Below are 14,883 nucleotides of genomic sequence, written 5' to 3' on the forward strand. Positions count from 1 at the left end.
TGGTTTTAACATATTCAGACTCACACACAGTTTTGGTTTCAATTTTTATTTTAGCAGTCTATTACTTCAATTTTTTCTTATTTCAAAAATTTAATTTTGATTTTGAGTTTCTAGTGGGTATGTATGTTTGGGGGATTTTGTAGGATTTCTACTATTCCCACAAAATTTTTTCTCCAAAAATATCAAATCAAAACATTTATTTTTCATTTTTTATATTATACTAAAAATCAATTTTACATTCAAAACATCACATCAATTCTTATTTATATCACATCATACAACTATTCAAATTCAAAATTTTTACTATTCAAATCCCAACCTAAAATCCAAACCCTCAAACAAACACACCCTATCTAACAACATGGGCTTTTTTTTCTCTCTCTCTCTTTCTTTTTTTATTTTTATTTTTTTATTTTTATTTTTATAAATTCAAATCAATATTGCTTAAAATACTATTTAAAAAATTAAACCAACAACTCATTTAAATAAATTTACAATCAAACAAACCCATAATATATATTTCATTATCCATGGGCATAATTTTTTTGCGTTGTTATTTATTTTGTCTTATGTAGTCTTAGGTTAAATAATTCATTTAAAAAAAAAACACTAAAATTCTGTTTCCATTTCTTTTTACTATTTCTATAAAAATATATTGTCTCTCACAAACAACATGTAAAAAAAAAAAAAAAACCAAAATAAAATTCAAGAACACAGCCTCATATTTAACAATTTCAGATATTTAACAATCAATATTAAATTATAAAATAATATAATGTGCTAAATAATACAGGACAATAAGAAAAGTATTCATGAGATATTGAACCAATGAATTATACATTGAAAAAAAAAAAAAGGACAAAATGACTTCCCCAATATTCTTCTATAGCAGCAGAAGAACAGAGTAATGAAAACATTTTTTTGCATCTCTTTCTACAAAAGATAGACAGACAGACAGACAATTAGGCAACAATAAAGACAGACAACAGAAGACAAGAGAGTTCTCTATCTTTAAACCAACACCATACATTAGCAATCCTCATCTTCTTCACCCAGTGTTCTTTTTCTAACTTTTCTTTTTCAAACTCAAAACCAGGCAGTCATCTAATGGACAGACAACACTAAAGATCTGATGGAGAGGCTTGAGCATCGAACCGTCCGTTTAAATGTCCACAAGAAAACGAAAAACATCGCCCAATGAAATGATACCTTCTACATGCTTGCTTCCTGCTTCGACAATAATAATCCGTCTTACACCTGACGTGGAGTCGACAAAGCAAAATTATTGATCTGTTGTTATAGTGCACAGGGGGGAGAAGACGAGCAATAATTCAAAACTGGGGAGAAGACTAACCTGGCTGAGATAATCGCTCCAACACCTTATGGAGTGGATCAGATCGCAGGCACATGAAACATCTTTGGTTGTTGTAGCCGTATGCTGAGAAGGGATCGTCTCTGTACTGCAACGCCTAAGTTGAGGCCATGCCAGTTATCGAATGGGTCAGATCATAACAAAGTGAAATAAACTAAAGATGTATAATATCTTTCCAATGTTATACTTTCCACGTCACATTGGTTTTCCGATAAAACCCACAGTTCTATTGTTCGATGACCATGGTCAACACATCACAAAATCGAAGCAACAGAGAAAAGGATAAAAAAGATTTCATATTCATCTGCTCCTGGCTTCCGTGTATATATACAAGTAATGCCAACACATGAAAGAGACAAAAACAACAACCATAAAACATAAACAAAAACAGAGCAAAACAAAAAAAATGTTACCTGATGAATAGTTGTTCCTTCGATATTAATATGAGAATAAACTTTGTCTTTTGCCAAAGAAGTTATATCACTATTCAAAAGATGAAAAGTTATTAATTGCCCCAAAAATGATATAGAATAATTAGCATAGAACTAGGATGGATAATAGAAAATACGACAAACCTTCTAGAATATACATCCAATAAAGAGTCGTTGTCGTCTACAATCGGAATAGAACTAACTTGTTCTGCACAATGTCAAAAAGTGTGAAGATAACATTAACACAAAACTGTGAAGGCAAACATATTTGTCCGAATCCAACAAGCACTATATTGGAATTAATGATATTAATTTCTGCAACACAATCACTTTTCTCCCACATTTGAGTGCTGCCCCACAAATATTATTGCCAGAAAATGTTATGCTTATGCAACAACAAAGTTCAGTGACATGTTCAATATTCTTTCAGAATGCAGGCAAATAAGACCAAAGCGGTGAGCTCAAATATTGATAAACCCTCTCCATAAAGTGCTCTAATCTTTAGAGTATAGTCAGATACCTTGAATTAACAAATTTAATGCTGCACTTAGTGAAGCATTTGGTCTCAACAATGCCAATGGCTTACGATTTGGTTCTCCTATCTTTGGTACCCAAGTGCCCAATGGCAGGGAACAAATGGGCGACTGGAGTACTGGCAATGAGCTAGGCGAATGCTTGAAAAATCGGCATATGCCTGTAAATCAACCAAATATTTATTTTTGTATACAATATGGACAACTTTTGCTCAATACTCGAAGAGATGTGTCATATATTCAGCTATTTAATAGTAAAAAAAGATTAAATGCAATTTGCTCACATTTCAGAATTCCGGAGAGTGAAGCAAGATGCAACAGGTTTGGGTTTGAGGCATCTGCTGAAGGAGAGTGAATAATGGGAACTGTTGCTACACTATTTTGCAGAATCTTCAAAGCAACCTCCTTCAAACTGTCATCGGGTCCAGCCTGAAAATTGTCATTGTGTTGTCAAAGCTGACTGTTGAATATTAAGTCCAAATTATTGTAAAATGAAAGATTCAGCTCCCATTAGAACTTAACAGTCTTTCAAAAGGTTCTGAATATGTCAAGCAGACCTTCTCCAGAACATATATACAAAACATAATTGAAGTTAACAAAAAACCATTCAAATCATCATATAAAATTGTATGAAAACAAGCAGAAGAGCCCTGCAATGGTTTCCAGGATATGAAAAGTTTCAATCATCGAAAAAATGCAAGTAACTATTATTTTTTTCCATCCTGATCTCCAAATACAAAGACCATTAACAGAGTAAAAGGTACGTGGGTTATAAAAATCATTCATTCTATACAACAAATTATAAATGACTGAACTGCAAAGTACATTTATTAATCCGACGTGGATCATTGACATCAAGAAAAAAAAAAAAAAAAGAACAACTTACTTGTACAAGTTGTCTTGAAGCAGCACCTCCTTGACCAGCAATCTGATTATTCAGGTACGACTTTGCTTGTTTCCAAGCAGATATAGTATGTGTATCCAACTCTTCCTCGGTCAAATTGGACCCATTGCTGCGAAGCTGTCGCAAATATTAGAACATTAAGAAACACATTTTAATACTTTTCACAGCAAATGCAATCAAAAGTAGAACCTTGACACTAACAACGAAAGCATAGCTTCCAATAAGGCTCTATTTCTAATGTTTTCAACTTTGTTTTTGCATTATTCAGAAGAAAAAAAAAAAGCTTTTATTTGAAAACATCACGCCAAATATCTATTTTTAGTTTAAAAGATAATAATATAAGTATATATTTTTTATTCAAAACATAACATTTACTACCTATTGTCCATACCAAATATTTGTGCACTTTTGAGAATTTTTTCAGTTTCTTTAGTATGCAATAAAGGTAGGCTATTTCCTCTCACAACATCATATCCAACACTATTTAAACTATAAAGCAAAATCAAAACTCAAGAAAACACACCCCAAAACTTTCTCAAAACATAACTAAACAAAAACAAGATTTGCAAGTTGGAAAATGGCATTTTCATTTTTATTTTATTTTTCAACCCAACACAATCTTAATTTCAAAGTAATGTAAATAACTGAGGTAACAAAATCCAAAATTGCTGGTGTGACTTATAACAGTGTTAAATACCCACCCCATTGAATCTTTAAACTGACAAGGAGATACATCACTTTACATTAAAGAGAGCAGTAAATATCTAACTCTCTAGTACACTAACAACCACGATAACACCAAAATTTTAGGTGATGTCAAGTTTTTCCATCTCCTAGAAACCCTTCCATATAAAGATAAGGTGAGAATATGTATAAGTGTATACGAACCAAAAAGTATTGCTGCTCAAGGTTACAACTGTTCTTATTCGTGTCTAGCAGCATGTTAAGAACCCCCAACAACCTTTTCATTCAAATATCAAGTTAATGCCCATCTAATTAAATTGCTCGACTTTCAGACACTTCCATAAAATATATAACCAATTCTATAGCTAAAAGTGCCAGTCAGATAAAATTTAGAGTTGTCCATTACTTCAATCTAAGAATTAACCATATTTTGTCGGTACACTACATTAGTGGAGGTGAAAAAATACCAAATAAAAAATTACATGTTTGTATCCATTTCAAACCTAACATCTTATAATACCAAATGCCAAAACCCAAAATGATCACTTCCGTAAAAGGTCATCTCCCCTTCCTAATCTGGAATCTAAGAACCAAATCAAAAAATTAGAGTTAATAGAATAATTAATTAGGAAATGGAAGAGATAGAAGAGAGGAGTTAGTTGCAGAAAAGAGATGAACTGTTATAAATGAAGAGAGAGTATATTGTGCAAAATAATGTCACCGCTCACTCCATTCAACTACCTCTCGCATAATCAAAATAAAATCCAGAGCACTGAGAACTCCGACAAACTTCCCTTTTGAGAAGTCCCATAAGGGTGCCATTGGGATTCCCTGAAAAAATATTATAAATTTATACAATCAATTATTAGAAAATCAGTGTATGGGTAAAGGAAGATCAGAAAAAATGGGCAGACAATAGATATTTCCTACACATCATCTAGCCAGAGGTAGGTTAGTTGGTGTACATCAGACAAACCTCATGGACACCTCAGAAAACTATAGATAAATATAAAATCTTAGCACATGCTTATTTATAGTAAGGGCATTTAGTGTATCAACAGACTGATGTGTGCCTATGTTAACATATTGGCCTTATGGATAACAAGACAAAATATAAATTAGTATTTAACAGAAAATGCCGGTATCTGGTGCAGTATTAACTTTCTTCTTCAGTTCGATATGGAAACTTTATTTAACTTCATTTATGTATACCTATATTTTCAATTCATTTACTTCAGTTATTAGAAGTATTAAATTAAGATACCTTGTTATGTATTATAAAAAAATATACATATTACATATTGTGATAGTAGATGCCAATGGGTGTGTTTGTTTTGTGTTTCGGGTGCTTTAGTTTGTGTAGTTTTAAGGTGAAATAGTGGTTGCATATAATGTTTTGTACAGAAATGGAAATGTTTTTATTGGAACGGTGAGATTGCACAGTGAAAAAAATCGAGAAAGGCTCAAAAGGAACAGAGCCATTATTATATCATTAAGGATTTAGTTTATTACATTATAAATTGATTTGTGCCAAAAAAAAAGGACAAATTAGTTCATTACAAACCTAATGAAATGCACTGTTTACTTATGTTTTCAATTTTATTTTGGCACTATTCATTAAAATTTCTCTCTATAAAAAATATCACATCCAAGACCTATTTGCATCACACAAGCATCGACTGTCTTTCTACATTTTATGATTTCGAAAACTCTCCAAACTCCAAAAAACTTCCAAAACATATCTAAACACACTCCAACATCACAGACACAAGCTTGGATACAATTCTACCAAATGAAAGAAGAGGAGAATGCAAGTATTTGCAACATTACATTTAAGAATGCTTCGAATTTATAGTGCATAAATTAAAAGGTTAACAAGTGGGTTAAAAATTAATTTTACTGGAAAAGCTACCTGTTCATACAGAATATGGAATGCTTGTTTGACAGGCAATTCAACATCCAAAGCAATGACCTGAAAACCAACACAAGTAATCAGTCAAACTAAACTTGGATGATGGATTAAAAATCAATGTGAAGAAAACATAAGATTTATTATAATGCAGACCTTCCCAGATTCAGGGAGCAACTCATAAGCCAGGTGTGTTGACAGGAATACAGTTATGCGATGACGTGACATCTCTAAATCTGCATCGGATATCTTTGGAAAGGGTTCAGGAGATGTCCCATCTGACAGTCGAACCTGTGGTGGAGATGAACAATCAATACAGCACTTCTACAAAAACTCCAAATAATGTCCTATGTATAACTCCAAAGATGTATTACTTTTTTCTTTTTAAGATGTGCATAGAATCATATTAAATCATTGAAATGAGATACCGTGGGTTATATAAATTAAAGCTAAAACATGTGCAGATTATGGATGCTCTAGTATAAAAAAGGTTGACAAACACATTCATGATAACTAGTATTTAGTTGCAAGGAGTCAAAACCTTATCGATTAAATTAGGCCTACTTCTCTATTTAAATTAAAAAATTGTCACATAAAGATGACTGGAGCAACTAATAAGCTAAATTATGAATACTGACAAACTAGTGATTTCTTAAATTTACAGGACACGTACAAGGGGGAGAGATACATTACATGTATCTTTTAACATAACAAGAAACATTCATGTAGATAATTTTAGCCAAACCATCATTCAACCTAAAATGCTTCAGTACTAAATTTTCCATATTCGTATGGTATTATGATTGCATCTCTGTACTGATATCCAATCATTATAAATCTTGAAGCTACACAAATTTTAACTTTAGTCAAAGAAATTTCCAGAAAAAAACAAAAATAACTATTATCCTAATATGTATCGGTTTTTGGCAAAGTTATCCAAGAATGATTCAAATATATATATATATATATATATACACACATATAATTTTGAAAAAAGAAATTTAAGGGAAAAAGGAATCAAGTAACAATATACCACATTCTGAAAGGCCTCATCAACTTCCATGCTCGAAACAGGGCCAGAAGGAGGCAATTGGGGGCTTAGCAGTTGCGGAATATAATCAGATTCCCTACTTAAGAGGATAGTGTTCACTGTCCCAAAGTTACTATTGATGAAAGGTTGACGCTCATCATGTCTCCATTCGCCATCAACAACAAATTTGTACTGTCATTAGGAAAGGTTAATGGTAAATTTAAATAACACATAAGTCTGAGAATTCGTTTTCAATTAAAACCCACATAAATATCTTTAGTCATAATTCACATATATTGCAAAACTCATCATTTACAAATTAAGATTACAATCCATGATTCCTTCACCCTTCTGCTAGGATTTGAATAAGTTACTTAATGTAATGATGTTCCTCAGAAATGATATGATTTAACACCTCCTCCCACAATAAAGAGCACTATTTAACCATTAGAAATTGGCTGGAAATCATATGCATATATATGCTTTAACATACTTTCAACCACCCAAGGCAAGTTCTCATGACATTGAAAATCACAAAAGTGCAATATTTATAGTGCAACTCATTCCATGGAACTCTTGTGTGATCAAACATATATGGCTTAAGCTAGCTTGTTAAGGTGAACATGTGACCATCTAAAATTGCCAACAGCTCCATAAATTGAATAATTGCTTGGAGGCTAGAATGACAAAAAATATTTCACCATCCTAATGATCAAGCATAATCTTAACAATTCCCTTAAAACCTCTAATAATTACTGTTGCCAAAGACCTTAATGCAAGAACTTAGTTTTCCAGTGGCCTCATGTGACAAATATGTGATTCTACTTTCAGCTAAACACACAAGATACTTACTAATTCTAGCCCATAATTGAGAGTTCATGGCAGTTTATTATTAGTCAAGTCCTAAAAAAATATGTAATTTTCATTTTTTAAACATTGGTATACAGGCATTGAACAAAAGCCACATTTTAGTATAACAGCAACTAGTTTTCAAGTTTCAAGAAAAAAAAAGGAACACTTTTCCTTCTCCAAAGTAACTAAATTCAGTTTTTCATACTGACAGTAAATCAGAACACAACAAGGTGCTCGTATATCAAAAGAAATCAATATTCAACCAACATCACGGCATAATGCCAGTGAAGGCCAAAGCTATCCAGAGAGAGCTTCAAGTCAAGAAAACTAGTACAGTAGAAGCTAAAGTATCATGATGCAAGGATTAAAGTGGATGCCCTGCATTATCTGCAGAATTCACCAGGTACACACAAAATGACATTCCGAATGAATGGTGATAACACAATAGATAAAGCAGCATCCATCAGAAAGGACTAATTAATGTATTATCAATTGCCATCTAAAATTATTGAGTTAAATTCCATTTAAAATTAAGATCAGCCATAAACGCGTACATGAATTTGCATTCTCTTTAATAGCAGTAAACTTGAAAATCACAAGAACATGTAGACAGGCAGCTTGGAGACACAAACACCAACCTGGTGATAACCTGGCGTCAAGCTACAAATTGTCTGAAAAACTGTTGGGCAACCTTCAACAGGAGTCATTGGCCATTGCGTCCACCTTTTACCAGCAGTATTAAATGACAAAATCAATCATAAAAATTACACCCAAATAAACCAAAATTATAATAGTTACACACAACACAACATGATGAAGAAGGGTAATTGGATGAATCAATAAATCAATCAATCCTCACCCTGTAAACGAACCACTGATATACACATGCCTCCCACCGTACGGCCACACAAATTGCGTGGGTATCAAACCTTCGCGCGAATAATTCATGCCAGGATGATACATTCACCCCTTCCACAATCAATTTCAAATTGCCCCGAAAGAGGGCTTCCCGGAATGAAATCCCAGCTCGCAATCACCGAAATTGAACGATAATGGCAAAAACCCAGCAGCAACCCATTCAGCTTAGCGCCACGATTCCAATGCGAAAATCCCCATTTCCCAGCCCAATATCACAATTTGATCCAAACAGCCCCAACTCCTTCCTTCCCTATAAAAGCCCTACATGCAGAAACAAACTAACACGCAACGAATTCACCAACAATCAATAGACCAAAACCCTAAAGCGACAAGAACGAGGCACCCAAATGCAAGGCAGGGAGGGAGCATCAAAATGGAAGCTTTCTTGATTGAATCAAAAAAAAAAGAAGAGGAAAACTCGGTGAGATTCGACTGTGTTTATTTTAAATAAATAAAGATCAATGGAGTAATAGCAATAATAATAACAATAATATTACTATAACTTTTTGTGGGAAAATTTTGGCCCTCTTGCTGGTAATAATACTTACCATTTGTAATTTTTTAATAATAAATAAAACTAAAAAGTACTTTCTCCGTCATGATTAAAATGAATAAAATTTTTTAATTAAAAAAAAAATTATATATTATAAATATTAAAATATAATTAAATATTATAATTATATTTTAATTAAGTGGAACGGGAGAATCTCTCTTTCATATTATCTGTTTATTATTTTTTTATTTTAATTCGTTCACTTTATTTTTTATTTTATTTTTTAGAAATAATTATATATTTTGATTGTATTTTAAATTTATATATCTTTTTTTATATATTTTCAGTTTATAATCAATAATTTTTTAATTTTAGATAAATTAATTAATTAATTATTTTAATTTTAATTTATAATTATTTATATCATATAATAATTATTTTTAATAATATATTTTTTAATTATTTATGAATTATATATTTTTATATATATTATAGTTGAATAAAAAGAAAGTGACACGAATGAAATATATATTTACGAAAAAAAAATTATCATGTTTCTTTTATCAAGTTTATTAAAATTTTACTATTTTAATTTTATATTTTTCGAAAAAAATATATATTTTCTTCGCACAAACTATTTATCAAATATTATTTTAATATCAAATTTAATAAAAAAATATACAGTGAAATGAGAATTCCCTATTCGTTTTCCACGTCAGCATTTCCTTTTTGGTTAATATGTAATAATTAATTTTCCTCTCTAGTTACTTAAATTTTAGTAAATTTTTAAAATGAAAAATTAATTATTTAATATATTTGAAGTTCTAGGGTAGATTAAAATATAATACTCTGTACATCATCAAATTTATACTCATATGATTAAATACAAGTTTTAAAAAATAAATAATTTTTTTTTCTTTTATAATAAAAAGTACAATAGTAACATTTTTATTTAAAAAAAAATAAAATATTTTTTATGACAATAAAAAAAATATATATAAATTTGAATATAAGATAATATACTAATATTTTATTAGTAATTAAACTATGTAAGATTATTTTGTTATTTTGGTTATTTATACTTTATGTATGCATATATAATTATATTTTTGTAATTTACATAAAAATTAAAAATATACTAATATTAATGTATAATTATTTTTAATATAATAAAAAATGAATAACTTTGAAAGGATAAAGAAAAATAATAAAATATATTGTATAAATTTATATATATTACTCTTTTCGCCATTGTCCAAGCTAATTAAACCTTCTCAAATCTTACATAACATGGAAATTCAATTCGATAATTTTAATTAGTACAAGAGATGTCACATTTGATAAACACAAGAGGAGAAATTGTCCATTTTGTCCTTGTCCAGGCCCAACCAGACATTAATACCGGAATTCCCATCGTCCAAGAAGAGGACAAACTCGTCATTTCCACTCACAATAGGCCCTGCATGCTGTGGCCATCCAAACCCTAAGTCAACCTCACCAAAAGTCAACTTCCACCATGCTGAAACATAGAATGCTCCTCCATTCCCTGTTGCAGGAATCCCTTTATGAACCTCTAACCAGTCTATCACTGACCTTATGTACTCATTCGTCACTCTCTCCACCCCTTCCCTCACTCTCTCCACCCCGAACCATAACGGCCGTCCGATCAAATCTCGAGCCCTTGCACGTGCGAACGCCGTGATCACCGCATTTCCGGCGAAGGCCTCCGGCAAAGGCGGCGTGATCTTGTCGCGGATGTCCACCGCGAAGAGGACGGTCGATTCTTGATCGAGGTTGTCGAAGTACGCGCGCGTCCTCGCCCGCCAAATGTGCGCAAGGATTGCCTCAAATGTCGAGCACTTGGCTAGGGTTTTGTTTTTGAGCTTTGCTAGGGTTTCGTTGGAGAAGGCGAAGAGTTTGTGGACGTAGTTGTTGGAGAAGATGAGAGGGGACGGAGACATTCGTTTTTGCGAGGTGAAGGATGAGGGTTGGGATAGAGTTTTCGAAAGTTCTAGGTATTCGTTGTGTGGGAAATGGATTTGAGGCGGGGTTCGTGCTTTTAGGGGGGTTCGGTCATTGTCAACCCACACCGTCTTTAGGCCTTCGCCTCGACATATTGAGGCGAGGTTGTGGAACATTTCGCTTGCCGATTTTCCGTCTAAAATCGCGTGGTTTGTCATAAACCCTAATGCGAATGCGCCGCATTCGAATCTTGTCACCTGTGGATGGAACAACATTCTCTTGTCAGATAGACAAACAACATATGAAGTATAAATCATTTTATATTAATATAATACAAAGATACTCTATAAACTGATATTAAATGATAATAGTTTATATACTATATCCGTCCATCTTAAAAGTTTAAAAAATAAGAATAGTTTACTATAATGAGTAGTTATAAGTAGTATAAAGACAATGTTGTCTTTATTTTTTGGTGTAAAAGTAATGATGTGATGGCAAAATAGAGATATTTGTAGAAAAATATAGGATTCATAGTTACTAAAAAAATGATTACTTTTAATTAGACAATTGAAAATAAAAATATATATACTTTGTGAGTTGACGGAGGAAGTATTATATACTACTATTGACCTGAGTATAAGTGATATGTTTATACAAACACACCCTAAAGTATGAGTTTGAGTTTTTTACTTGCACTTTACATTGTTTAAAGTATGAACTGTCAATATATTGTTTCAATTAATACGAGGTGCATTGTATGAACATGATTTTTGAATATAAATAAGGTAAAATTGTTCATATTTTCTATTAGGTTTTAAAATTCAGCGTAAAATTCTCATATATTTTATAAATTGTATAATATCTTTTATACTTTAAAAAACGTTGCATGAAACCCTACCGCCGCCATGAAACCTCCCTTATGTGATGAGAAGATAATTTCCTATCTATAGTTTTTTGCAATATTTTTTAAAGTATAAGAGGGCACCATGCAATTTTTAAAAATAAAATAGAGATTTACCCTGAGTTACGAAACTACAGAGGAATTTCATAACATTTTTTAAAGTATAAAGGGGCGCCATGCAATTTATAAAGTAAAAAGAGAATTTACGTGAGTTTCGAAACTATAAGAGAATTATGGACAATTTTACCTATAAACAATGACAACATTTCATCACCTGAATAGTGAAGATGGGAGTGTCCTCAAAGCTTTTATACAACCCGGGGCGATGAACGAACCGCGAAAAATCCGCATTCGGGTTGGAAAGATCGCCGAGATCATCGAGTGAAACCCTAGTTCGGGCACTAACAAACAAGACACCGGAATTATTACACACGAGCTCGAGCCTTTGGGCATCGCCGCTCCACCTAAGCCTCCCGGCCATGAAGTAGTATGGAACAAGCAGCACTCGCTCAACGGCTGTCCGAACCATGGCTGCCACGTCAGCAGTTCCGGCAGCGGCGTAGAAGAAGAGTGTCTCGACGGGGAAAGTGACGGCCTGGTCGATGTTGGAGAGGAAGATTGTCTCTGTGGGGATGGGATTGGCTGGTGAGAACAATGAAATTGGCTCTTCTTTCATCATGTCTTCGTCTGTTAAAGAGATCATCTTTGCTATTTTTTGTTATGAGAGTGTAGTTAGAAATCAAGGATTCTTACTACAATGTGTATATATATATATATATATAGAGAGAGAGAGAGAGGAGGTTAGGTTTTATTGCAAGAATGTCGCACATAACAATTTAGGTCATGCATTAATGATCCATATATATATACTAAAGATTGTTTTTCTAACAATTGAGGTCATGCATTAATGAACTATATATATACTAAACAATTTAGGATTGGTTCACTTTGTGTTTTTGGAAAAATGTATTTATTTTGTGAGAAATGTTAGGGTGCTATTTGGAAAATCAGTACTATGCTGATTCTTCAAATCAGCACAAGTACAATATAGAAATAACACATATTTTTATTATATACAATATGTGTTGCTAGTTCATTTATAACGTGTGTGCAGTATGAGAGTATGTTATGTGCTGAAATCAAGTACGGTATGTACTGCGTGAGACTATATCATGTGTTGTTAGGTTATGTGTTGTATTTGTATTATATTAAAGTATATTGTGTGTTGTTTAGGATAACACTGTGTGTTGTCTTTTAGTATATGGTGTGCTATTCAGCACTGTAGCTGCTGCCATTTTTTTGTGTTAAATATGAAGAAAAAAAAAAAAACTCTCTTCCTCTCGTATAATTTGTCCACTTTTTCTATTTCGGTCAGTTTCACATAATTTATCATTTATTTTTTTAAAAAAAATATAATTATACATTTCAATTACATTTTAAAAATTCATAATTTATAATTTTTTATTTTAATCAAACTATTTAGTTATTTTAATGTTAATCTATAATTATTTTTATTATATCATAATCATTTTTATTAATAAATTTTTTAATTACTTCTTAATTACGAGAAAGTATTTTATATACATATAGTGTTAATGTATAAATATTCTATATTCTTAATAATATTTACGAAAAAACTGTTATATCTGAAAATAAAGTTAAGAAACCCTAATATCTTCATAAACTTTTTCTATAATGAACAAATTAAAACACAATACTAACTTAAGTGAAATAATATATATTTAATGAATTAAATAAATGCTATTAATTTTATGTTGAATTGATATATAGGGAAAAATATATATCAATGTATATATCAACATTAATTTTTATTTAAAATATTATATTTACAATTATTTATATATCAATCGTGCAGAAAAAAAAAAATTGGGCAAATGAATGACGTAATTCTCTATATTTTACATTAAAAAAATATTTATTTAAATTATTTCACAAAACAAACACACCGTTAATTTATTTTTTTATGTTGATTAATGTCGTTAGTTTAGATGATCTTATATATGTTATTATATTTAATGGTATGCTACTGAATTACAGAGCTTTCTATAAAATATTTAAATTTGACTGTAGATTAAAATTAGGAAATGACATATATGATCTTTGAGAAAACTTAGTAAAATAAGGAACGGATGAATATATAATGTCGGAAAGATATAATAATATAAGTTTGAAGATTATTAATTAATTATGGCACAGTTGGGTTTCATGGGACCTAAACTCTAGGCATTGGATTGGCATTTCTTTAATTTCTCGAATTATTTGCACTTGTATGTTTTGTGCATGCATATCAATTTTTTATTATTATTATTATTATTATTATTATTATTATTATTATTATTATTATTATTATTATTATTATCACTACAAAAAAAATAATATATTTGTAACGGAATTCCGTTCCTAATGTTTACATAGCTAAAGTAATTCTATTCCTAATTCCGTCTCTAATGTCATTAGTAACGGAAAAAGTAGATTTAGAGACAAAAAAGTTTTGTTACAAAAATGATTTTTTCTTGTAGTGTATTATTATTATTACGTAATAATTCATTCCAAGTTTATGCTAATTATATTTGAACTCCACAAGTATGATCTTTCTGCAATTTTTATGTCAAGAATGTGTTTAAATACTTTCAAATCTTTTATTTCAATTTACTACTCTAACTACCTCTTCAAAAATGTTATTTTGGCATTCTATTTATGCTCTAACACCGAATCAAATTGAGTGACACTAGAGAGAAAATGATTCACTTTTTGCACTTTGTTTAGACAAAGACTTTTGGGGGATTTTGGAATTTTGATAATCTTAAAATAGTAAAAAGCTAGTAAATAACATAATATGAAAAAATATATTTGACGTAATAACTTTAAAA

At 31.0% G+C, this 14,883-nt stretch overlaps 2 protein-coding genes across 2 annotated transcripts; both read right to left on the reverse strand.

Moving 5' to 3' along the window:
* Positions 1-777: 777 nt before the first annotated feature.
* LOC127266572 (sucrose nonfermenting 4-like protein) lies at positions 778-9,073 on the reverse strand. Its single transcript, XM_051296854.1, has 13 exons — positions 8,575-9,073; positions 8,354-8,438; positions 6,867-7,055; positions 5,990-6,124; positions 5,837-5,896; positions 4,666-4,755; positions 3,223-3,357; positions 2,621-2,765; positions 2,324-2,497; positions 1,948-2,011; positions 1,786-1,855; positions 1,355-1,469; positions 778-1,257 (listed from the first exon to the last, which is right to left on the reverse strand). Exons 1-13 carry the CDS (start codon positions 8,676-8,678, stop codon positions 1,163-1,165), a joined length of 1,461 nt encoding a protein of 486 aa, XP_051152811.1. The 5' UTR covers positions 8,679-9,073; the 3' UTR covers positions 778-1,162.
* A 1,384-nt stretch (positions 9,074-10,457) lies between these two features.
* On the reverse strand, positions 10,458-13,385 carry LOC127266615 (acyltransferase GLAUCE-like). Its single transcript, XM_051296925.1, has 3 exons — positions 13,374-13,385; positions 12,267-12,695; positions 10,458-11,345 (listed from the first exon to the last, which is right to left on the reverse strand). The coding sequence occupies exons 1-3, from the start codon at positions 13,383-13,385 to the stop codon at positions 10,458-10,460; spliced, it is 1,329 nt and encodes a 442-aa protein (XP_051152882.1).
* Between the last annotated feature and the right edge of the window lie 1,498 nt (positions 13,386-14,883).

This window comes from Andrographis paniculata, unplaced genomic scaffold, assembly GCF_009805555.1.
Source record: "Andrographis paniculata isolate CXL003 unplaced genomic scaffold, ASM980555v1 Contig76END, whole genome shotgun sequence".
In the NCBI taxonomy this organism is placed as follows: Eukaryota; Viridiplantae; Streptophyta; class Magnoliopsida; order Lamiales; family Acanthaceae; genus Andrographis; species Andrographis paniculata.

What these genes read in the sequence shown, in the direction of transcription:
- LOC127266615 (XM_051296925.1), bottom strand. An exon ending in CTCCCATCTTCACTATTCAG is followed by an intron (nt 11,346 to 12,266) that starts GTGATGAAATGT and finishes TTCCATCCACAG; the next exon opens with GTGACAAGATTCGAATGCGG.
- LOC127266572 (XM_051296854.1), bottom strand. Translation starts at nt 8,678, where the DNA reads ATGTATCATCCTGGCATGAATTATTCGCGCGAAGGTTTGATACCCACG. An exon ending in TGACGCCAGGTTATCACCAG is followed by an intron (nt 7,056 to 8,353) that starts GTTGGTGTTTGT and finishes TCCTAATGACAG; the next exon opens with TACAAATTTGTTGTTGATGG. An exon ending in TTATTTTGATTATGCGAGAG is followed by an intron (nt 3,358 to 4,665) that starts GTAGTTGAATGG and finishes TATTTGCGACAG; the next exon opens with CTTCGCAGCAATGGGTCCAA.